At 37.0% G+C, this 24,609-nt stretch overlaps 1 protein-coding gene across 1 annotated transcript; it reads left to right on the top strand.

Annotated features, from left to right (window-relative positions):
* The first annotated feature begins 531 nt into the window (after nt 1-531).
* Riok2 (RIO kinase 2) lies at nt 532-19,675 on the top strand. The gene is made up of 10 exons (XM_051206102.1): nt 532-637; nt 1,933-2,071; nt 2,728-2,844; nt 4,841-5,016; nt 7,507-7,595; nt 10,201-10,392; nt 11,032-11,124; nt 13,022-13,546; nt 15,580-15,676; nt 19,380-19,675. Exons 1-10 carry the CDS (start codon nt 572-574, stop codon nt 19,542-19,544), a joined length of 1,659 nt encoding a protein of 552 aa, XP_051062059.1. The 5' UTR covers nt 532-571; the 3' UTR covers nt 19,545-19,675.
* The last annotated feature ends 4,934 nt before the right edge of the window (nt 19,676-24,609 follow it).

Below are 24,609 nucleotides of genomic sequence, written 5' to 3'. Positions count from 1 at the left end.
TACTTTATGAGAACGAAGCAAGTGTGTATGCATGCTCTTGACTGCAGTGGGGTTACTCTGGGAAGATGAAATTCAACATCCTAAGTCTTGGTTTTTCTGCAGCTGTCGTGAAGAAGGTACGGTCACCCTCCTTCCAGCGGCTTCACCGCCCTGAGTCTCGCTGGGTCTTTTCCCTCCCTGATTCCACAGGACACAGCTGGGGAATCGCGGCCAGACCAGACCGGAAAGGGACAGAATTTGCCCCGCCCCGGACCTGAGCGTTGTTGCTTCCGGAAGTGGAGCCTCATTCCCAGACCAGGTCCTGGCAGCTCCGAAAAGCAACGTGGCGTGTTATGAGAAAGCAGTCACGTGTAAAAAAAAAGAAAAGAAAAGAAAAAGGAAAACTACCGAGAGACAGAACAATCCCGTGTACCTGATTTTACTTCAAAGACTGGCACTGCCCATTACCAGTGAGGCGCGAGTTCTTAGCGGCAAGAACCGTAGACACGGAGCGCCTGCGTGGACCTGCAGGAAGCCCGGCGGATCGCCCAGGCGTGCGCGGTGTGAGCGTCCCCGCTGCGGCTGAGCAAGCATGGGGAAGGTGAATGTGGCCAAGCTGAGGTACATGAGCCGCGATGACTTCAGGGTCCTGACCGCGGTAAGAAGCACGCCTCTCTCGCCCATCCGTCCCGGCGGCGTCCTCTCCCTGCCCCTCCCAGGGTCGCTGGCAGCTGAGCGTCAGGGTCTTAGGCTGGGATCCGGGTAAAGGGTACCAAGGTCTGGCTTTCACTAAGCTTTTGTGGAGAAAGAGCTATCTTTTCCTAAAGACGGCACAGCCTTCCTTTTTCGCTTCTCCTTTTGCTGCAGAGGCGCTCTGCAGAGTCTCTGCTGCCCGGGAAACTTCAGTGACCCTCGGCTTCCAAACTAGGGAGAGAGAAGATGTTAAGTCCTTGAAGGAGGCCTGTTAGGTTCCCAGTAATAGACCCAGCCACGTGACGTTCCCTCTGATTCGTTCATAAGAACATAGTCAGTTTTTACTAACAATTTTAGGCTGTCCAGCAGGATGCATAACAGGCAGGGGAAGGTACCCTTTGTCGTCAAGTAATCCAGTGAATAAGTAATAAAAGTATAGAAAGTATCCATCTGGTAGAAGGTGAGGCAAGAGCACTACTATCTTTGAGTTGTATTGTGATGGAGGCTGCCCGAATCCAAAAATCTTGTCTTTACACCTATTTTAATCAAACTACAAAGTTGGTTTGGGTCATGATTCCAACCCTGAAGATTGGGGAAAGCAGAAACAGAACATTTTTAAAAAATGAGTTAAAAGTCTCAAATGTTTAGCTTTGGTAAGAAAGTAACAAATTTTTCTTCCAAATTTCTAAGCTCTCTAAGGAATTACCTTTTCATTGAACTTAACATTTCTGGCTCAGACGAATGCTGCCAGTGTTGACTGTTTGCTCACCCCCTCTTGCCGTGAACCCCTACCAGTTATCCCAGTTATGCTTAATATCTGTAGTTTTTAAGACAGTTTTTAAGTTTTCTATTATCAGCCATGTGTCATTAGCTTTTCAAGAACTAACAGTTTTTACTCTTGAGAGTATCAGTGGTTAAATGTGTTTATCAAGAAGGAATTTAACATGGTGCAGACAAAAATAACCATGTTGTAGAATTATAGTCATATGCTGACTTGACCTTTTGTTTTTCACCTGATATGTGTTCAACAATCCCCTAGCATCATTCTGTCTAGTGACACTATGATAGTGCCATTAATACTTTGTAGCCTACATTTGCTTAACAGCACATTTCTCAGGATCTGTTCCCCTGTTAGGCTACACAGCTGTGGCTAGAGATCTACTTAGATGGTAAAGTTCCAAGAGGCTAATTTCTTAGCACGGTTTTAATAGACAAAGCTTCATGTTGCTCTTGTCATCATAACGATTCCTTTAATTTCAGATTGAAATGGGCATGAAGAACCATGAAATTGTTCCCTGCAGTTTGATTGCTTCAATAGCCAGCCTGAAACACGGTGGCTGTAATAAAGTTTTGAGAGAATTAGTGAAGCATAAACTTATAGCTTGGGAACGTACTAAAAGTAAGTAGTTTATGCTATATTATTTGTCAATTTCCAGCTAATTGGCCTTCTGTAGAGGTGACCTTCAAAGAGCATGAAGTACAGTTTGCCTAACTAGACAACCAAGAACTGATATGTTCTTCTGCCATATTGAATTGGTCAAAAACAGAGTCCACTCAAATCAAAGAGGGCAGAGAAAGTAGCAAGATCACACTGCAGAACAAAGGGGTTAGTCATAAAGTTACCACTACCTTGGAAAGTCCAGCCTCTCACAGGGCTCTAGAGCATTTCTTCTCAAGCCATCCATAATGAGGGTTGAAGGTTTAAAAACTTGTCGCAGACCTTTTATAACAGAAAGTAGTTATTCAAAAAAGAAAAGAGGATAATGGCTATATGCGAAATAGGTATAAATTCATGGTCAGATCAATATAAAACATACTGGACTTAAATACTTTTGAGTTTGTGTGCATATCTTTTCATAGACCCTCAAACTTGTGTCCATACATGAGTCACGCTTTAAATAGTTCTATAATAGAGAGGAAATTGGGAACTTGCAAATCTGGGTAACTTATTTTTTCCTAGCTAAGACTTTCCATCATTTTTAATCCTTGGCTTGAGTTGATGTGTTTTGTTGCTACAGTGCAAATAAATAATATTCTTATCTAATTTTTGTCTAGCTGTCCAGGGCTATCGGTTGACAAATGCTGGTTATGATTACCTAGCTTTGAAAACACTGTCTTCTAGACAGGTAGTTGAGTCTGTTGGAAACCAGATGGGTGTTGGCAAAGAGTCAGGTATGTACTAATACGATAATATTGTTGAAAGTTTTGCTTAAGTTTTTATTTTGCTTTGAGAAAGCATTCTTTCATTTTGTTACATAGTCCAAGTCAGAAAGTTAATCGTAAGCAATACAGATTTAGGAACATAGTTTGTTATTTATTAACAGTAATGTAGTAGGTTATAATTACCTTCATAAATCCATTGCTATCATTTTAGTAGTACCAAGAATTTTCATTTTACTGGCTCATTTACTGGTAAATATTATATTTGCCCTTATTTTATATCTGATAAGGTGTGCATTTGTAGTAATTAAAAATACACACCAAAAGGAAGTAATGGGAGGTAGGAAATGTACATTGTTCTGTCTCAGCAGCACAGAACTAAAAGCAAATAGTTGTATATTCATCTACTTCTGTGAGAGACAAGAATAAAGAATAGGAGATGATTCTTTTTGAACCATAGCCTCTTCATATACAGCTTTTGTCCTGTACAGTTCTTCCTGTCTAATTTATATTGTCTAAACTGGGGAAGCAAAGTTAAACATGGAAATAAATAAATATTAAGAAAGCTACCCCAAAAAGGCCCCTATGAGATTTTATATGAGTGGTGTGCCTTTATATCTAAGCTATAGTAGATATTTAAGAAGTAGTGCTAGATAGAATACTAAGTTGGAGTAGGGAGAGCATATACACATGAAAATGAATATAAATGTATGAACACAGTGGACTATCATCTCTGGGTAGCATAACCTCCCTGTTAATTGTTTTTGCTTTCAGTCATTACTTTTGAATCTTAAATTATGAATTAGCTATTGTAAGTATTTCAATTTTATGAAAAAACAAAGTTGTCATAAACATTGGTTTTTTAATTTTTAAAAAATTAATTGAGTAGTAAAATGGTAAGCATTAACATTGCAAAAATAGAAGTACAATAAAATCTAGTCTTATTTTAAATCCACATTTTAGTTAATTTTCTGTTGATTATATCCCATAGCTAAGACTATTTTTTAATCTGAGAAATTTTCTGTACAAAAACAGCTACATTTGTGTGCATTTAGAGTTATTTTTGTGTTCACATGAGATTGTAGCCAAGAATGGAAGTAAGCATTACTCAAGATCTTATACCCTAAATTTTGTCTGCTTTTTAACTGTCGTTGACGTTATTTAGCAACAGATATCTTTTTCATAATTTTACAGTGTTACAATGGGATGGTTGCTCTTTGGTTAGTTTTTATCATTTTCTGAACAGTAGTGATTTGATTTTCATTTATTCTTAATTGTGAATAGTAATAGAAGCCCCTTTCTTTAGATAAGTACATAAAAGTTTAGTGCTTTAGTGGGGGCATTTTGAGGAACACAATTCAGTCCATAACAGGATAAAAAGTATATAAATTATGATATTACCAAGTTTCAAAAATTTTTATAATGTTTTATATTCTGTTGATTAGTTATGATAGCCTATTTTTAATAGAAATGGTTAAAATTTCTTAATGTGCTTAGAACATGTTCTAAATGTCAGCATTACAAGTGACTTACTTTGAAGTTGGCAAATTACTTATTGAGAAGATCACTGTTTTACTTACAGAATTCAATTCTAAGTTATTGGTTATCAGTTGAACATGTTGAAACGGAAGGTGTTAAACCACTTTTCTTGAACTGAGGATTAATCGTGTCATAGAGCACTGGCCTGCTGTGTGCAAGGCCTGTATTAGATCCCTAGCACTTCCCTGACTAGAAATGCCTTTTCAATGAACTGAATGATTGTTTTGACATAAAGATAAATGTAACTATTGAACATCTTGGGAAGCAGTAGTACCCTTTGTTTTAGTGAATCTCTGCTTTCTTTTACAGTTACGTATGAACACGTTTTGGGTTGTCATTTAGGATATGAATGTTTTACACATGAAGTATTAGGAAAGATAGCAGATACAATGAAGGCAGATAAAGTTAGAACTATTTCACTCATTGTAGTAAAAGTGTGCTAAAAGTGCTTTTACAATTTTTGCTCTAGATATTTACATTGTTGCTAATGAAGAAGGGCAGCAGTTTGCACTGAAGCTTCACAGACTGGGAAGAACCTCCTTTCGAAATCTGAAAAACAAGCGTGATTACCATAAGCACAGGCACAATGTTTCTTGGCTTTATTTATCTCGTCTCTCTGCCATGAAGGAATTTGCCTATATGAAGGTATTTTTTAATGATTTTACATTTCTTTATAAATAAATAACCTGTAGCTCATTATAAGCAACCATTACAAAGACCTTAATGATCCCTAACTCAGTCCCTACAGTCAACTTGAACTCTGTTAATTATGTTCTTTTTCTAGCGGCTTCCTCCTCTTATGGCTTCCTCTTAATAAAGATATTTGTTAGGCAAATTTATGTGTGTGATTATATAAATGTCCCTTTTATTGAAACAGAATCTGAAAATCTTGTTTCAGATAAGTTGACTAGTATTTTTCTTTAACATTATGAGGGAAAAAATATTAATTTATATAATAAACTTGTATCTGAAACCTTTAAAAATTAGTGGCACATAGATTTTTTTTAAAAAATATCTTCAACTTAAATATTAACAACTAAGTTTAATAGGAAATAACAGTTATTTTGTCTAGTAGGGTTTGTTAAAATTTACTCATTTTGGTTTTGTTTTTACGTGTGTGTGTGTGTGTGTGTGTGTGTGTATAGGAAGGTAGATAACTTGCAGGATTTACTTATTTCCTTCCATCATGACAGTCTCTGGAATGAAATACAGGTCTATTAGATTACTTTACCCTCTGGGCCATCTTGATGGCTCGAGTTTTAGTTTGATGCTGTATTTGATTCCCACTTAACAGCAGAAAAAGAAATTTTTTTTTTTTTTTTTTTTTTTTTAGTGCTGAGTGTTACTGTAGTGTAGAAGCAGCTGCTTCTTGGAAGCTCGGCTTGTTTTATTTGAATAGTTTATCTTTCATTGTTAATAGTGGTAGGAGAATTCTTAAAACAGTATAAATAAGCAATTCTGATACTGTATGTTACCTGTTCCCCCCGTTATAGTATAAGGAAGTATCTTGGCAGAAATCATTAAACATTTCCTCCAAACAATAGTGGATGCTTCTTTTTTTTTTTTTTTTTTTTTTTTTTGCTACTGTTATAAATAGTAATGTACATACTTGTTTTTCACCCTAACCCTATTGTCTTAGCCGGCTTCCTGTGAAAGGGTCCTGTAGCCCACAAAGGAGTCTAGACCCTCAGGTTGGGAATTGCTGTTATACACAAATGTTGGTATAATTTTTAAGATTATACTATGCTCTTATGCTGCCAAGACTTGTTAAAACTGGTCAGTATTGATGTAAAACTCTTTAAAGTAAACAAAATATTCTGGGAATCATTTCAGTTCCTATCTACAGAAGGTGGTGGTTAAGTTGAAAGCTTTTAAAATTAAGTACTGTGGTAATGCAGAATAAAGAACCAAATACCAAAGGACTAGCCAGTATAGACTGCTTTAAAGTTGTAAAGATACCAGACACAGAGAAAAGTTTGTATGTTAAAGTTAGAGTCAATGTGAAGGGAAAAATACTGTGATGTGAATGGGAGTTGAGTGAATTCATAAAGATGGATATTGTCAAGTGCAGGCCAAGGCATGAGTAGATGTGATCACGCCTTATGTGTGTAAGTGGCCCCGACGTTCTAGCTATGCTTTTGGTACTGGCTGAAGAGTTTGTACTAGAAAGTTAAAGAGAATTTTGGAAACTGGGGAACAAAAATACAAAAGTGGTTCAGACTGAAATAAAATATGTACATCTACTGTAGATACTTATGCATTGGCATAAGCGTCTGGTTTGATGTTGGCCCATTGGTAAGGTATGTTCCAAAATATTGAATACTAGTGGAATAATCGTGCATAAGTAACGAAGGCCTAGTAGAAATATTGGCATTCCAGAGGTCAGTGAGGAAGAGGTATGAATGGTCTAAAGTAGCATCTGGCTCAGACCGCCATGGTGTATATACTTGTTGCTTACATAGTGTATTCTGGAGAGCAGCATCAGTGATACAGACTAAAATGCCTGGCCTTCAGGATGACTGACTTCTTAGGCCAGAAAACCTAAGTCAAAATATATTTCTGTTGAAATATTGTGAGCACATATCAGTTGACACAGACTTTTAAAAAAAAAAAAAAAAGGAAATGTCATAAAGGACTATAAGAATTTTTTACATTCATTTTTGTCTTAATCAGTATAAAATAAAATATGTAGTAATTGTATAACTTAAGAAAGTTAATTCAAAGCAACTTAAATTTATTTTTATGTATAGCTAATTCTCCTTTTTTTATATGATTTTTTTTTTTTTTTTTTTTACACATTTGAAACAAGGTTGTTCTACATGTCAGTCCCAGTTTCCTCACTCGCCCATCCTCTTTCTGCTCCCCAGGGAGGGTGATGCCTTCCATGGAGAGTCTTCGAAGTCTGTCACATCATTTGGAGCAGGACCTAGGCCCTCCCCCATGTGTCTAGACTGAGAAAGTATCCCTCTATATGGGATGGGCTCCCAAAGTCCATTCATATACTAAGGATAAATACTGATCCTTTAAATACCCTTAAGTTGGCTAAAAGTTTGTAAAACCTTGTAGGAAAATACATTCTTTTGTTTTTTTTTTTTAAACATGATTTTATTAGTTTTACATATTTTTCTGTTTTAGGCATTATATGAGAGGAAATTTCCAGTTCCAAAGCCAATTGATTACAATCGTCATGCAGTGATCATGGAGCTTATCAGTGGTTATCCCCTGTAAGTATTCATTAAGTTTGAAAGCGCAGGTCCTAATAAATGAATTTAAGGTTCATGTTTTTAAGTAAAATGTTGGAACGTTTTTGAGAAGGTAGAAATTTCTAAAGATGTATGCAAAAATAAGTTGAAAAAAGTTTCATTCAGTTTGTCATCTCTGCCATTTGTGAATTGATTTGTTCAGTATTTGTTAAGAATCTGTTACATACCAATATTTTCAAATTCAGCAGTGAACAAAAAAGTTCCTGCCCTCAAACTGAACAAGGAAATACAGAATTTATCTAGTATATCAGTAAATTCTATTGATAAAAGTCAATGAAGAGGGTAGAGGTAGAAGATTCCTAATTAATAAAGATAGGAAAAGTGTAATTCACAGGGTGAAATCTTAGGAAAGTCACTAAGGCAATATTCCAGGTAAAGGAAGAGCATTGGTCCTTGGGTATTCACAGCCATGGTTGGAGAGAGGACAAACCAGTATACAGAACAGAGTGGCTAATGTGGGGTGGGCAGGAGGAGGGGGAAGTTAAGTTAGGAAGCTTACAGAAGTCCAGGCAACAGGTGGTAATATCTGTTCACAGACATAAAGGTGATAAAAAGTGCTCAGATTCGCAGGATGTTCTACAGCTAGCAGCATGACTTACTGAGATTGAATTTGAATGTGAAAGATGTGGTAAATGGATGATAGTGAGGACTTTGGCCTCGGTAATGAACAGTAAAGAAAGAAGATCTGAAAGGCACGGTACCTGATACTTAAGTGAAGAAAGTATTTCATATATATTTTTTTGATAATTTTTTATTTAAGTTTTAAACAAGCTTGTTTTACATGTCAATCCCAGTTCCCCCACCCTTCTTTCCTACCCTGTCCCCCCCACCAACCCCCATCCCATCCCTTTTCTGCTCCCCAGGGATGGTGACACGTTCCATGGGGAGTCTTCAAAGTCTGTCAATCATTTGGAGCAGGACCTACGCCCTCCCCCATGTGTCTAGGCTGAGGGAGTATCCCTCTATGTGGAATGGGCTCCCAAAGTCCATTCGTATACTAGGGATAAATACTGATCCACTACCAGAGGCCCCATAGACTGCCCAGTCCTCCTAGCTGACACCTATATTCAGGGGGTCTGAGTCAGTCCCATGCTGGATTTCCAGCTATCAGTCTGGGTGCCCATTAGCTCCCCCTTGTTCAGGTCAGCTGATTCTGTGGGTTTCTCCAGCCTGGTCTTGACCCCTTTGCTCATCACTCCTCCCTCTCTGCAACTAGATTCCAGGAGTTGGGCTCAGTGTTTAGCTGTGGGTGTCTTCTTCTGCTTCCATCAGCTACTAGATGAAGGCTCTAGGATGGCATATAAGGAAGTCTTCAATCTCATTATCATGGAAGGGGGCATTTAAGGTAGCTTCTCTAGAATTGTTTAGATTGTTAGCTGGGGTCTGGACATTTCCCTAGTGCCAGATTTCTTCTTAAATCTATAAGGCTTACTCTATTATGGTATCTCTTTCTTCCTCTCCTCTTCCCTCCCCTTCCTCCTAACTCCCTTTCCCCTCCCCCATGCTCCCAATTTGCTTGGGAGATCTTGTCCCTTTCCCCTTCTCTGGAGGATCATGTATGTTTCTCTTAAGGATCCTCCTTGTTTCCTAGCTTTTCTGGTGGTGTGGATTGTAGGCTGGTAATTCTTTGCTCCAAGTCTAAAATCCATATATGAGTGAGTACGTACCATGTTTGTCTTTTTGTGACTGGGTTACCTCACTCAGGATAATTTCTTCTAGTTCCATACTTTTGCCTGCGAATTTCAAGATTCCATTGTTTTTGTTGTTGTTGTTATATTGTTTTTTGTTTTTTTTTTTCCTCTGCTAAGTAGTACTCCATTGTATAAATGTACATTTTCTCTGTCCAGTCTTCAGTTGATGAACATCTAAGTTGCTTTCAGGTTCTGGCTATTACAAATAATGTTGCTATGAACATAGTTGAACAGATGTTCTTGTTGTATGAATGTGCATCTTTTGAGTATATGCCTAAGAGTAGTATGACTGGATCTTGAGGTAGACTGGTTTCCATTTTCCTGAGGAACTGCCATATTGATTTCCAAAGTGGCTATATGAGTTTGCACTCGTACACATCAGAGAAATCATCCACCATGACCAAGTAGGCTTCATCCTAGGGATTCAGGGATGGTTCAGCATATGAAAATCCATCAATGTAATTCACCATGTAAACTGAAAAAGTGAAGAAAGTATTTCAAGGAGAGGGAGGAAATCAGCTGACTATAAATGGAAATGACTAAGAATTTAGGCTTAAAAGAATAGAAGAAATTGTCTTGAGCTGTTTTTGTTTAAATGAGGTGGAAGGAAATCTGTTGAAAGCAGAATGACTGAAATTAGAAAAGGCCTATGTAAAAAGAGTTGAGCTGTGAGAAAGATGGAAAAAGGAAGTGATAGTGGGAAATAGGTTTGGAACATGGTGTGGTCTTTTAATATTTGAGGCATGTATCTGTGATAAGAATGAGTAAGAAACTGATATGATTAGGAATTGAAATGACATCTACATATACATTATTATACTCATTAAAATCTTGAACATGTACAAATAACCTGTTCATAATTCTCATACTTTGAGGTGTCAGATACATCATGTTGAAGACCCTGCATCAGTTTATGATGAAGCTATGGAACTAATAGTCAAATTGGGGAATCATGGGCTGATTCATGGAGATTTCAATGAATTCAATCTCATATTGGATAAAGATGACCACATCACCATGATTGACTTTCCACAGATGGTTTCCACTTCCCATCCAAATGCTGAATGGTATGTGCTAAAACTGATTCTAGTTGTAAATGTGTTTGTGTATCATAGAATCATTTTTTATTCATAATTTTCCAGTTTTCTATTTAGAGTAGTGAATCTTTCAATGATGATTTATTTTTTGAATAAAGGATTTCTAACTTCTATAATTTTCCCTATAAGAGAATCTTTACTACTCAGTATTTTAAAGTAGAGAAAATATACTTAGATCCAGTTTTAAAACTAATCATTACACTTATTCTGTGTATTGAGAATCTAACACATAAACTACAATGAAGAAAGTATTAAAATAATTTATACTTAACATTCAAATTAAACTTTCTTAGCCATGGAGCCAATTTGTTCTAACAGGACTAAGAATTCAAAGCAGTTGGCTGGTGGTCGTGCAAGCATTTAATCCCAGCACTCAGGAGGCAGAGGCAGGCGGATCTCTTGTGAGTTCAAGGCCAGCCTGGTCTACAGATTTTGTTCTAGGACAGCTGGAAATACATGGAGACACCTTGTCTCAAAAAACAAAAACAAAATAATCAAAGTTTTAAAACCAAAGCTTGCTCAGAAGTAGATATATCGAGAGGCTATGTGTCCTATGCAGAAGTAGATAAATGGACAGATAACAATAAAGATGAATGTTTACTTTTACAGGTATTTTGACAGAGATGTTAAATGCATTAGAGAGTTCTTCGTGAAACGTTTTGGCTATGAAAGTGAGCTCTACCCAACCTTTAGTGATATCAGGTTTGTATTTAGTATTACTTATAATGATAGAACCTCTTTGATAGATTATTCTAAAGTTAATTCTTTTGTCTGAAATAATGTCCAGACATACAGTTGCTGTTGAGTATCACCATTCTATAGTACATGAATGAAACTTGAAGAATTGAAAATACTTGTTGTCAATTAAAATACTACAATTGAACTTTTGAATGTTGGATTTATTTTCTTATGAAGTCAACACCTTTCATTGTATTTTGAGTGTTGCATCAAGTGTTCATACCCATTTTTAAGAAATCAGGTGTCAAATCTTAGTGAAATTTGTGTTGTTTTGGTTTTTAAGATTTTGTTGTTGTTTTTAATATGTGTATTTCTACGTCTTAGGTTTCACTTGTGATAAAACACTGTGAACAATAGCAGCTTGTGGAGGGAAGGGTTTATTTGGCTCACAGATTACAATCTGTCATCAGGGGAATCCAAGAACTGGAAAAAAAAAAGCCATGGGGGAGTTCTGCTTATTGGCTCTCTCCCTCGTAGCTTGCTCAGTTTACTCTCTAAAACCTTCCAGGATCACCTGCCTTAGAGTGGCACTACCCAAAGTGAGCTAGGATTTCCCACATCAGTCATGAGTCAAAAAAAAAAAAAAAAGCCAGGCTTGCTTATAGAGCAATGTGGCGGGGACATTTCTCAATTGCGTTTCCCTCTTTCCATAGGATTTTATCCTGTGTTACATTGACAACACACAAACCAGCACATAATATGTGCAAGTACCAGCAGAGAGTGTGATCCCCTGGAGCTGGTGGTTGTGAGCCAACCAAAGTTGGTGCTAGAAACCAAACCCCCTACCACTAGAAAATTAGCATATGCTGAACCATGTCTCCAGCCTTACTGTTTTTCTTTTATTCAAATTATGTATATTTCTCTTTGGCCTTTCTCTATTGGTTTTATATACTTTTTAGGATAGCTCATGGTTTGAGATTTGTTGTTACGTGGTTTAACAAGCAATGTTTTTCCTATTTTCCTTTATCCCTTTGTTTAAAATATTTTTGCACTCCCGCCTCCTTTCTCCCCTAGATCTATTCCTCCTCCATTTCTGTTCAGAAAAGAGAGAAAAGAGGAGGCCGCCCAGGGATAGCAATCAAATATGGCATAAAAGTCATGATGACACTAGGCACATGTTTTCTTGTAAGGATGGACAAGGCAGCCCAGCAGAAGAAAAGAGTCCCAGAAGCAGGCAAAAGAGTCAGAGGCGGCCCCTACTCCCACAAGAACACCAAGCTACACAACCATAACATACATGTAGAGGACATAGGACAAACTCATACAGGCTCCCTGATTAGTGCCCCGATCTCTTTGAGCCCCTATGAGCCCTCAGGACTCTTAACATCCTTCCTACTTCTTTCCCGTGGGGTTTCCCGAGCTCCACCTAATGTTTGGCTGTGAGTTTCTTTATATCAGTTGTATATGATGATAATTATGCTAGGCTTTAAAAGCAATCCTTACACATTTTTGCTGGGCGGTGGTGGTACACGCCTTTAATCCCAGCACTTGAGAGGCAGAGGCAAGCGGATCTCTGTGAGTTCAAGGCCAACCTGGTCTAAAGAGCGAGTTCCAGGACAGACACCAAAGCTACATAGAGAAATCCACCCTGTCTGGAGAAAAACAAAACAAAAAAGCAATCCTTCCATTTTTTTTGAAAGTCAGTCGGTTTCTATAATCTCCCATTATGTTGCTGTTTAGTCATTTTATTCCTCAAATATTTTTTGTATTTGTATAGTTAAGTAATTTAAATGCTGTGTTTAAGATTAAAACGTGGAAGGCCATTTGAACTCCCTTCAGATTCATTATTTATTAGATTGGTCCTATTCATCTCAGGTATCCTTTTTCTGTGTCATTGGATGCTGGTACCTTCTTTCCGTAGGAGGGAGGATTCTCTTGACGTTGAGGTCTCTGCCAGTGGTTACACAAAGGAGATGCAAGCAGATGATGAGCTGCTCCACCCAGTAGGTCCAGATGATAAAATTACTGAAACAGAAGAGGAATCTGACTTCTCATTATCTGATGAAGAGGTGTTAGAAAAACACAAAGTCTGGACTTCAGGAATGGAAAATGAACTGAACCTAGGAGATGAATCAGATGGCTACTGTTGCCTCTCATCTGGAGACCGTAAGCAAATAAAGGAAGATGGATTATCAGAGCAGAGTGCTGATGTAACCAGTTTTGAAGTGACTGAATTAAATCAAGCTTTAGAAGAAATGAAAACACAGGTTCTTACCCACAGTTCTGTTACTGGTTTTTCTGAGGAGAGCAACAACCGTGAAAGCGACAGCAGACATGATGGCCAGACTGCTCAGTGCAGAAGCCCTACTGGCTCTGAAGAGTGTGAGGATGAATGCCCCGACCTGATTGCCTTGTCATCAATGAACAAGGAGTTCAGGCCTTTCAGGTATAGATAATTGCTTGCTTTATACCTTTATTCTTGAGATCAGTATGTTCTTTGACCCTGAAAAACGAGCATATATGAAAAAGAACAAATGCTGTAACATAATTATGATATGCCATTACGTGTAAAATGAAAGTTGACTTTTTCAATTTGAAACAAATTTGTCTCTTCAGTTGATCTGATTCCAAATAGTAGTCTGTTGACGAAATTTCACAAAATTCTGCCTTTTATTAAAACTTAGGACGTCATAGAATTAATGTAGATCTGTTTTTAGACAGAGTTATACTTTATATATATTTAAACTACAAAGAGGCATGAAAGTATGGAAGATATACAGCAAATGTGATTTCTATGTGTAATACTTAATACTTACTGAGAATATTTTCTGGGTCTTTGGGCCTTCTGGGGGGTGTGTGTGTATGTGTGCACTTAAAGCCACATAATTAGCTTTAAGTTTTTTTTTTTTTTTTTTTTTTTTTTTTGTCTTGAGGGTGATAAGCTCAACTCAAATTAGCAAAAGTCCTGAAACCTAATTTTTTTAGATTTGGGATAGTTTATCTGGAAGCAAACTACAGTTTATTGCAATAGTTAGAACCGCCTTTTAAAAACTTTCACCTCAACTGGCATTTACCACAATAATGAACCCAGGTCCTCTGGATAAGCAGTCAGTGCTCTTAACTGCTGAGCCTTCTCTCCAGCCCCTATATCTGTGTATCTTAAGTTTTGTTTATGAAGTAATATATGAGAATTGTGTTCCTTTTCCACATAGCCCTGAATCTTCTGCCTTTGGCTTAACTGCCATTTAATAAACTTGGAAAATTAAAGCTGAAGCATAAGGAAAATTCAACTAGTCAAAAAGGTTAACTGTGATAACAGATTTTATTCTGATTTGGTCTGGATTCTCTTGACCAAATAGAATCAATAGGAAATTTTATTAAGGTTACCTCTGCTTACCTTGGGCTCAAATCCTAATAAGCCTTTTATAATTTGAAGGAAAATTAAACATGTTTAATACAACTGCCAAATATCATAGCTTAGAAACAACCTATGGTAAAGTATGCCATTTGCCCTTGTGATTACATAGTTAATTAGATTAACTAGTTAGTTGGATGACAGTTTCCCAGCATCTCAAGAGTATCAATACCACTTAATGACAGCCCTAGAGGAAATCAAAGTGTGGTTTTCACCAAATGTGCTAACACTTTCACATTGTTACAAAGTTGAAAATTTATAAGATCATCATTACAACGTCTAGGATCGACTTTATAAAGAATTAGCCTTTGGTCTGCAGTAAGCAAGCTGGAAATTCAGAACAGCTATAGTGCTTTGAATTGGTATACCTTCTGTGGTATACCTTGAATAATGTCTAGAAAATACCTAGCTTGAGAAAAACTATATAGGGTAGTAGTCTTATAAGCAGTAACTAGGGTTAATGGTTTGTTCTCTCTCTGAACAAATGCTGTGCAAAATTTTATTCCTGGAATAGTCATTTAAGCAGCGAGTGTACAAGCAAAAGTAGATGTGCAGCCAGGGAAATGGCTCAGAAGGTAAAATCACTTGCTACCAAGTTTGACCCAAGTTCAATTCCCAGGACTGACATGGTGGAAGGAAAAAACTGACTCCTGAACATTGTTCTCTGACCACATGCACACTATGGCATGTGCCATTCACACGGAAAGATAAATAAGTGTAATTTTAAAACAATCTGTCCATACTATGTCTGCTTTTGTCAGAAGGTAGCAAGAAGGACACTCAGTATGAGAAATAGATTTATCTAATTTAGTTGAAAACCTAAATGAATTGAGAAAATTATAAAGTTCAGTTATTGAAACATTCTGTTTAGAAAGTTTGATGGTGACTTTTGTCAGTCATTCTAGTGGTCTGAGTTGCAAGTGGTTTCACTTTTTACTTTCATAAATATGATTCTGAGGCATTACATCTTAAGCTACACTGCAAAAAAATAATACAAATTAATTTAATTTTGACATTATAAAAACAAAATAAATTGTGCTTTTCTTAAATTTTGTTTATGCTAGAGATGAAGACAGTATGAAGAGTATTACCCAGCATAGAACAAGAACCATGAGTGTTACATCTACCAGCAGTATCCTAAGCTGTTCAACAATTCCTCCAGTAAGTGTTGCACATATACCAGCTGTTGGGGCCAGTGCTGTGGGAAGTAGTAAACTTAGGGACTGAGAGTTTCAGGTCACTCAGATATTTGGGTCACATATGTTAATGCTGCTATAAAATTAACAGCATTCAGAAGTTTAGTAAGAGAGGAGAGGGTTCACTAACCTAGAATGAGCAATTTCCAGGGATGGGGCAGCATGAAAATTAGTTTGAATTTGAGAGATAAAATGTTAAGTATTTTGGATCCACATGGGATTTTGTATTTAATTGTGTGATTCAGTCTTGGTGTGCTTGCTTGTTTGTTTTTAATGATTATTTATTTTTATTTTGTTTGCATTAGTGTTTTGTCTGAACATATGACCATGAGGATGGTCAGGTCCTGGAGTTAGAGATAGTTGTTAGCTGCCATATAGGTGCTTGGAATTGAACCCAGGTCCTCTGGAAGAGCAGTCAGTACTCTCAACTGCTGAGCCATATCTCTCTCTCAATCCCCGCCCCAGTCATTGATTTTTAACAAGGGAAGTTATATGGTTTTGCAGAAAGGTACAGCCGTAGCAGTATGGCTAAAATGTGAAGGTGCTCCATTCTGGAAAATGGGTAATTTTAAATGTCTTTGGTGTCTTGGTGTCTTTTTTGGTTCCTTGGACATTTAGCAGTAGTATCCAGACAATTTACAAAAGAGACATTTTCAAGACAGGACAGTGAGCAAAATAGTCTAGCCCCAACTGAAGTTTATGACATGTAAGGCAGCCTTTGTTCTGACCTACCCAGAAGGAAGATTCAGTGTAGAGATTATTACACCCCAAAAAGCAAGCCCTTTTTATGGCCTGTGGAGGAATTGTTTCTCCATCTCCACAGTCAGGATTATAGATCTCATTCATTCCTGACATTTGGAAAGAGCAGGGATTTACAAGTCATTACTAACTGTGTTGGGTTTGCTTGATTTCCTGATTCTTTGGCAGCCACCATGCAAGTTTATAACCTACCCACTTTATTTCAGGATTAGGCAGTGTTTTTGAAGAGTGCTGTTTAATTGCAGTTTCTAAAACTATTTTCTGCCTAACATTAAGAAAGTGAAATAATAGTAATTTATCACTTTTTTCACATATTAAAGTCATGTAATTGTGTTGGATTTTTCCTTGTATTTATGTAAAATTATGTGTTATTAAAGCTAGTTTTTCAGAGATAATTTACTCATAGTGAACAAAGACAGGAACAGTTTAGAAGGGAGGAAATGAGGAAGTGGCTACATAGAAATAAATTCAAAGGATAAATAACTTCATTTTGCTGACGTTATTAAAAATTCAGGCATGTCATTAGTAAATTAAAATGTTTTGGATAGAATGAAATATTACAATATTAAATGAGAACTATCAAGTATAAAGTAAAACTTCAAGTTGGGAAGATGTTTCCATGAGTTTGTGTCTCCAGTGTCCACATAAAAAGCCAGATGTGGCAGGTATGTCTATAATCCTAGCACCAACAGGAGCATCCTGGTCAGCCAGTCAATTTGGTGAGCTCCAGGTTCAGTGAGAGACCCTGTCCCAAAAAAATAAGTTGGGGAGTGATAGAGGTAACATACATTGACTTCTGGCTTTAATACACACATGTGCATGCACACGTGTGCACACCTTCATACACACATGCACACATATAAGACTGCGAATGCATGCACACATGGAAGAATAAAGTAAAAGTAGTTAACAGTAGTTTATATAATAGTTCTGGGGCCTTTCAGAAACATTTAGAATCTGCCAGACCAATGAAGATGAAATTGTTGAAATGTAATTGCCTTATTTGTGGCTCAGATACCATTGTCTGTCTCAGATACCTACCATTTAAGTAGGTAAGTAGGTATTAAGTTGCTTTGGTCCTTTTCTCTTTACAAGGCTCTCATTGCCTAGGTGTTTCAGAGTCTTCCAAGTGTGGTGAAGTATAATATATAAGCCTGAGCAGGCCAGGCTGGCCTTGACTTTTTTTTTTTTTTTTTCATATAATATATTCTGATCACTTTTTCCTCGCCCCAGTTCCTTCCACTCTAATCCATACCCTTTCTTCCTCTCTCAATCATGCCTCTGACTCTCAACTGCTGAAATACAGGCTGTACACCTAACTTCTCTTGAAATTTTTCTCGTACTGTTTTCTTTCTATTTTGTTAAAAGGACAGGAGGAAAACTTTGTTACCTCCGTAAACTTGGTGATGGTTTTGTAACTTATACAAAGACAAAAGGGAATTATGAACATAAAATCTGTGTCCTCATTGGTCGTTCCTATTTATTGAACTTTTGCATTGCTGGGAATCAAATCCAGGCTCTTCTGAAAGCAAGACATAAACTCTTAACATAGCTACTAGTTATTTGTAAATTCCATTCTTGAATGTAACAAAATTAGTGATTAAGATATATTGCTTTTTAGTAAATATACATGTGGCTAGATCTAATAGGAAAAAATGTTTTTACTTGTAACAACAAAAAGATGATTTTTATTTTTTATGTTGTTGCAAAAAACTATATATATATATATATATATATATATATATATATATATTTGTTGTTGTTTATTTTGAGACACTTTCTCTGTGATCCCTGGCTATCCTGGGACTCCATAGACCAGACTGGCCTTGAACTCAGAGATCCACCTGCCTCCCTCTCCCAGGAGCTGGAATAAAGGCAAAAGCCACCATTGCCTGGCTAACACATAGTATTTTACTTCATGTTGTACCAAGAATTTTCTTACACACACAAAGAAAAAATTACCTTATAGGATTCATATATTGTTCTGAATTGGGGCTGTTGAGAAAGAAATGATCGTTATGAATTGAATTTTCAATTTTTCTTCTAAGTCCCCAGTCATGTGATTTATACATATGGCATTTAACTGTGAGTGATTTGAATTTTTGATAATTAAGTATGAGACAATATTCTGCATCTCTAGAAACACTATGAACACTTTCCATGAGTGACTGCTGCCTTCAGTCCATTTTCAGTTTCAGTCCCTGTCACCACAAACATAGCTATGTAATTTCAGCACCTGAAGGTGAACACAGGAAGAACTGAAGAGCAAGGTTATCTCAACTACATTCCAGTTTAAGGCCAGCCTGGGCACCCAGGCTACACGAGACTGCCTCAAAAATAGATGCTGACGACAGATAGACAGATAGACAGACAGACAGACAGATTTCCCCTATATGCTCATTATGATCATTAGGTGGCACTCTGGTGATTTGTAATTTAAACTTTACTGACCCCTTTGTTTGTATAATCTGTATTTCTGCAGAGAATGTAAAATTTTAAATTTTACAACATCTTCTCCTGGTTTATATACTGTTTGTATAATGTCATCAGGGTTTTTATAAATTCATCCCCAACATCTAAATTTGAAAGATTAGCAATGTAAATATTTGCTTTAATGAATTTCTGCTCCTTATCAAAATGGTTGTTGGTGATACTAACTACAGAGAATGGTTGTTGGTGATACTAACTATGGAGAATGGTTGTTGGTGATGCTAACTGCGGAGAATGGTTGTTGGTGATGCTAACTATAGAGAATGGTTGTTGGTGATGCTAAGTACGGAGAATGGTTGTTGGTGATGCTAACTACAGAGAATGGTCGTTGGTGATGCTAACTACGGAGAATGGTTGTTGGTGATGCTAACTACAGAGAATGGTTGTTGGTGATGCTAACTACAGAGAATTCTCTCCAGGAACTGGTGAAGCAGAAGGTGAGACGCCAGCTGACAAGGCAGCAGAAGTCAGTTGCCAGACGGCGGTTGCAGAAAGGAGAAGCCAATGTGTTTACCAAGCAGCGGAGGGAAAACATGCACAATATTAAATCTAGTTTGGAAGCAGCCAGCTTTTGGGGAGATTAATATATATAAAACATATATATATATGTTTTAAGATACTGTAATTCTGTTTTCAGCCATCTTTGATCTTTTTCAGACCAAGGCCACTTTAGACTATAAATTTGACTTATGTGGCTTATGTGTGCTAAGCATTCTGTTTTTTAAAATTCTTCAAATAACTGTGTTAAATCTAAAATAACTTGTTCAATAAAACTTCGTTAATGGTATTTACAAACTGTTAGTATTGTTTTTATTTCATTGTAATGTTTTGTTTCTATCTTAAGCAGGTAGTGGCTTGGCTTCAGGTCCTGGCTTTACATGTAATAAATAATACAACAGCTTAAACCAAGCACAGTTTTCTCTTCCCTTCTCCTTCAGTCAATCACTGATGAATTGGTTTTAGGATTACATGAGACAATACAGAATTACTTGGCTATTGGAATGAACTGACCTTCCGTTCAGTAATGGAGATAAGTCAGTAATGGGTAATTAATCAGCCTTCAATCTACTTGGTGCTGTTTTCTTTAGCTGTGTGGTCATGGGAAAGAAATTTGAGATAGTCCTACCAGGTCTCTTAGTTGTCAGCTTTTCCTCAGGTTTGAGCAGAAGTATTACTATAATGGAGGTGGGAGAATGAGGAATGAGTAGTGAAGAGTGAAGTGCTTTCTTGGTTATCTTGTATGCATGACTCCAGAATGTGTTCCTACCTCCATAGCATGTGTTTAGGACAGGAAACAAAATATAAACCATGGTTCATTCCTCGAGCAAGAAATGACCACCAGATGGCAATGTCTGCCAACAGTGACCAACAGAATATCTAGAGTAATAAACCAGAAGAAATACAATAGATGCTTTTCCACGATAAAGACATCAGAGTCCCTTTTACCTATGCAAAATTAATTCTTTTGGCCATTTGCAACCGATCATTATCTAAATTCATTTAAATATTTGGATATATGAATATATCAGATATGGTGCCTTTGAAAGTTAGACTTACTTTGGAAGTGTTGACATAGTCCTACTTTAAATTTTAGTTGTTTCTTTAAGCTGAGGTACTCAGTTTTTATACTTGGCCAAAAGTATTTTTATAACATAAACTAATGTTGAAGACAGCTTAATAAGACCACAGAATATTTATTTTGGAATACATTTTCATATATCCAGAGTGTTGAAAGCAAATTGGGAATAAAACTGTGTGACATCATCTTGGCTTTACTCCATTGGCTGAGTTGACTTGAGTACTTACTACATAAAAAGCTCATTTCTATTTTATAAAACTAGAAGACAAATTTACATGGTTCTTACCCTTAATAATTCAAGTTTTCAAGTGTCCTACCAAAAAATTCAAATAAACAGAAGCTTTAACCTAAATGGACAAAGCTTTGTAGAAACTACTAAAGCTTTAGTTCTAAGTAATAAGGGATTTGGATTTTGGGTTTTTTTTTTTTTTTTTTTTTTTAAATTTGGAAACTAAGATCTGACTACAAGAGGTTTCTTTGTTTTTAAGATTGGGGGCGGTGTGTGTGTCTGTGTGTGTCTTTCCAGACAAGTTCTAACCTACATGTTTCATAAATCCAAAGTAGTGATTAAAAAGCAAAACCTATTCCTAATGCATTAAATCTGTGTGTTGAGAGTGTAAATATCCCTGGGAGATAAGGGTGTGCAAGACCTAGTTTGATTCTCAACACAGGGGGATACTCAATGGATTCCTAGTTTTAGATCTTTGCATCAAATATCTTCTGTAGCCTTTCAGTACATTCTTTTGATTTGTAAAGTACAGACATTTGATAATGTCTATCATAGAATTATGAAGACTAGATGAAATAATGTTTGTAAATATTTATACAAAAGATTAGAGATGTGACTCGGTGGTAGAGTGTTTGTTTGTTTTCACTTTTGGGATACTCACTCTTACAAAGAACCAGGGTAGTGTGCCTTCCTTTAATTCCAAGCACTCAGGAGTCAGCCTGGTCTGCTAAGGTCCACAGCAACTAGAAAGGCCCTGTCTCAAAAAAAATAAATAAGCCAGGCATGGTGGCACACAGCAGATGGATCTTGGAGTTTGAGTCCAGCCTTTTCTACAGATTGTGTTCCAGGACAGCCAGGACTATGCAGAGAAACCCTGTATCGGGGGGAGGGGGGTGGGGGGAGCTTAGGGTTAATAAAGTTCACTAGACTATCTTTCCCTATTTCATTCGTACTTGAGCAGTGATCTTTCTATTGTTATTACCACTCAGACCAGGTTAGATATTTGAATCCCTAGGTTCAGTATCTACCCAAACCCACATCCACCAAAATGTGTCTGATAGAAGCTTTGCTTTTCAGTTTCTTAGTTGACTTTGTTCCCATTAAACAAGCTTTCTGCATACAGTATGTGGCTTATATTAACCTGGTATTGGCAATCACTGATCTGTTCCTCATGCAGATTTTTTTTTAAGGTTTATTTATTTATTTATTTATTCGTGTATTTTATGTATATCAATGCTCTGTCTTCATGCACGCCAGAAAGAATCTAACACTATTACAGATGGTTTTGGTTGCTGGGAATTGAACTCAGGGCCACTGGGAGGGCAGTCAAGCACTTTTAACCACTTAGCCACCTCTCCCACCCCAGACAGATGGTATTGATCTTGGTCCAGAACCATAAGATGCTTAGATCATAATAATCATAGGGTTAGTGTAGCTTAAAGTAACTTCTTTTTGCCAAGTACTTGGTAAATTTTCTGAAAAACAGGTTAATCTCTCTTATGCTATCTCCATGTTTGCTAACCACTTCCAGTGTGGGCAGAGGCTTACTACCCATGTCTTTTAACCCTCAGGACGCCTCTCAATACAGCATTAATTTTAATCTTAATTTGTTATTGCTATATGAAGTACTGGCTTAACACAACTGAATAATAGAGTTGAAGTTAAAAACCAGAGTAGCCGATGGACCTCACAGTTGTGTGATAACCAAGAGTGTGGGAACAGCTCCAAAGCCCAAGGAACTTAGAAAACTAGCATTCATATTTTTAAGTCTTTTGCCTTAATATTGTAAATTGTAGATAGTTATGTCATTAAAACATGTTGTTTTTAAAAATTATATAGAAGGAGGTGATTTATTGGGTAGAGTGCTTATTGTACAAGCATGAAGACCTAAATTTTATCCTTGACACCCATGTAGAAAAACACATACTGTGCTGTATGTCTGTAATTCCAGTGCTGAGATGGTGAGGATTCAGAAGTAGGTGGGTCCCTGGGACAGGCTGGCCAATCAGTTTAGCTACAAGAGCAAGCTTCATTTCACTGAGAGGAACTCTTAATGAGGTGAAGATCAATAGAGGAAGATAATGTTGACCTCCCACATGTACACACATGGGTGAGTGCACTCACATGTGCACACACCATACACAATTACATAGCAAAATCAAATGAGTGTCAGTGTAATTCCTTAAAGAATACTTCATAATATAAATTTGGTGCTTGGTATGATTATCACAATATATACCTCTCTTAAGGAAAAAAAACTGACCATTTAAACTTAACCACTGCTATAATTCTATAGTTCTATAGTTTGTCATTTTTTAAGAGGTAGCAAGAAAGGAGTATGTTTTTCTTACATCCATTTCCCAAAAGCTTGATAGTGTAAAATTACCAGGGGAAAGGTACATGGGTTTTTTTGTTTCTTTGTTTGTTTTGTTTTTGCTTTTTTAGATACAGCTTATAATTGGCTGATCACCTCACCTGACTTTGGAAAGATAAGACTAGCAAACCAACTTTATGACAGAAGGAAAATTCTAACTAAGAGCCTGGTACCAAACTGATGATAAGAATATTTCAAAGAAGTCTGAAGGGAAGGCCAGTGTTCCTAGGCGATGTAATCTGTGGAAGGGAGATTTGGTTGAATAGCTAGACTGAAAAAGACAGCAAGCAAAAGAGGAACTCATGCAGAAAATTTGGAAGACAGAAGTGTAGTGTGATTGCTGTGCTATAATCCAAATGGATCGAGTCGCAGAGGATTTCTGTGGAATAGAAAATGATGCATTGGTGAAAAACAACTAGGTTTTGAAAAGCTCAGTAACTTGATTTTAAAGAGGACTAGGTGAGGCAATGTTAAGAGTGATTTGAAAGGAATATGGACTGAAATTTAAAAAGGCAGAAACATTGTAGGAACAGGGTCTATTCTATCCTACCAGAGTTACAAAGATTCTCTATTGACCTCATTCTAATTGTAGCTGCAAGCAAACATCTTTAAACACCAAATTCCTTGCCTGAAGTCACAGAATAAGTAAGGTTGTGAGAGACTTGATGGCAAGTTGAAACTGATGAGCCATGAAAAGGTGAATTGCAGGACAGCTGCATTTGGGATGGCTTTGAGCTTGTACCTGATTGGGGTCTCTGTGGAGTTACTGGGCACCACACCTGTCTTACCTTACAGGCACTAGGAAGTTCAAGAGGACAGTCTGCACAACCAGATTTTGATGTCTATCCTGCCACGCCACACTTTCTGCAAAGCAAACCCTTTCTTCCCATTACATGTCCAAGAAAAACCCATCTCAACTGATAATTCCTCCATGCAAACAATGTCAGAATTGGGGGAAGAAGGACACAGGAGAGAGCACTTTCTCCCTAAACTCAAGGTCATTCAGGTATTTTTAGAGGAGCAGAAGAATTTATTGTTTTGTACTTTGGACTTTCTCCAGTTTACAACTTGTGGGAAAATAGGACTCCTTTGTGTGCAGTTTCTTATTCCTCCTTAAACAAATTTTGAAAAGGCATAGTTCTTTGTCAGGAAAATGATTGCAAAGTGCAGTACTCTGGTCACAACAGCATAGGAAGTACGTGGAAACCATAGTTCACAGTGTGAAATGGGAGGGCATGAGGCTTTTATCTTAATGTAAACATATCTATAAGTAGCCGGAACTAAATTAAACATCTACTGATGATGCAACCTTTACAGGAAACTTCATCTAAAATAGATGAAGCTGTGAAATTACTGGTTGCTGGGACCTGGCATCATCAACTACTCTCATACTTAACTCATTTGTAATCAATATAAACATTCCCTGTGTTTGTTTTTTAACCTAATACTTTTTCTCCTAATCTATAT

This window comes from Phodopus roborovskii, unplaced genomic scaffold (genome assembly GCF_943737965.1).
Source record: "Phodopus roborovskii unplaced genomic scaffold, PHOROB, whole genome shotgun sequence".
In the NCBI taxonomy this organism is placed as follows: Eukaryota; Metazoa; Chordata; class Mammalia; order Rodentia; family Cricetidae; genus Phodopus; species Phodopus roborovskii.
This window is presented reverse-complemented; position numbering and strand designations above follow the sequence as displayed.

What these genes read in the sequence shown, in the direction of transcription:
- Riok2 (XM_051206102.1), top strand. Translation starts at nt 572, where the DNA reads ATGGGGAAGGTGAATGTGGCCAAGCTGAGGTACATGAGCCGCGATGAC. An exon ending in ACTTCAGGGTCCTGACCGCG is followed by an intron (nt 638 to 1,932) that starts GTAAGAAGCACG and finishes CTTTAATTTCAG; the next exon opens with ATTGAAATGGGCATGAAGAA. An exon ending in CCAACCTTTAGTGATATCAG is followed by an intron (nt 11,125 to 13,021) that starts GTTTGTATTTAG and finishes TTCTTTCCGTAG; the next exon opens with GAGGGAGGATTCTCTTGACG.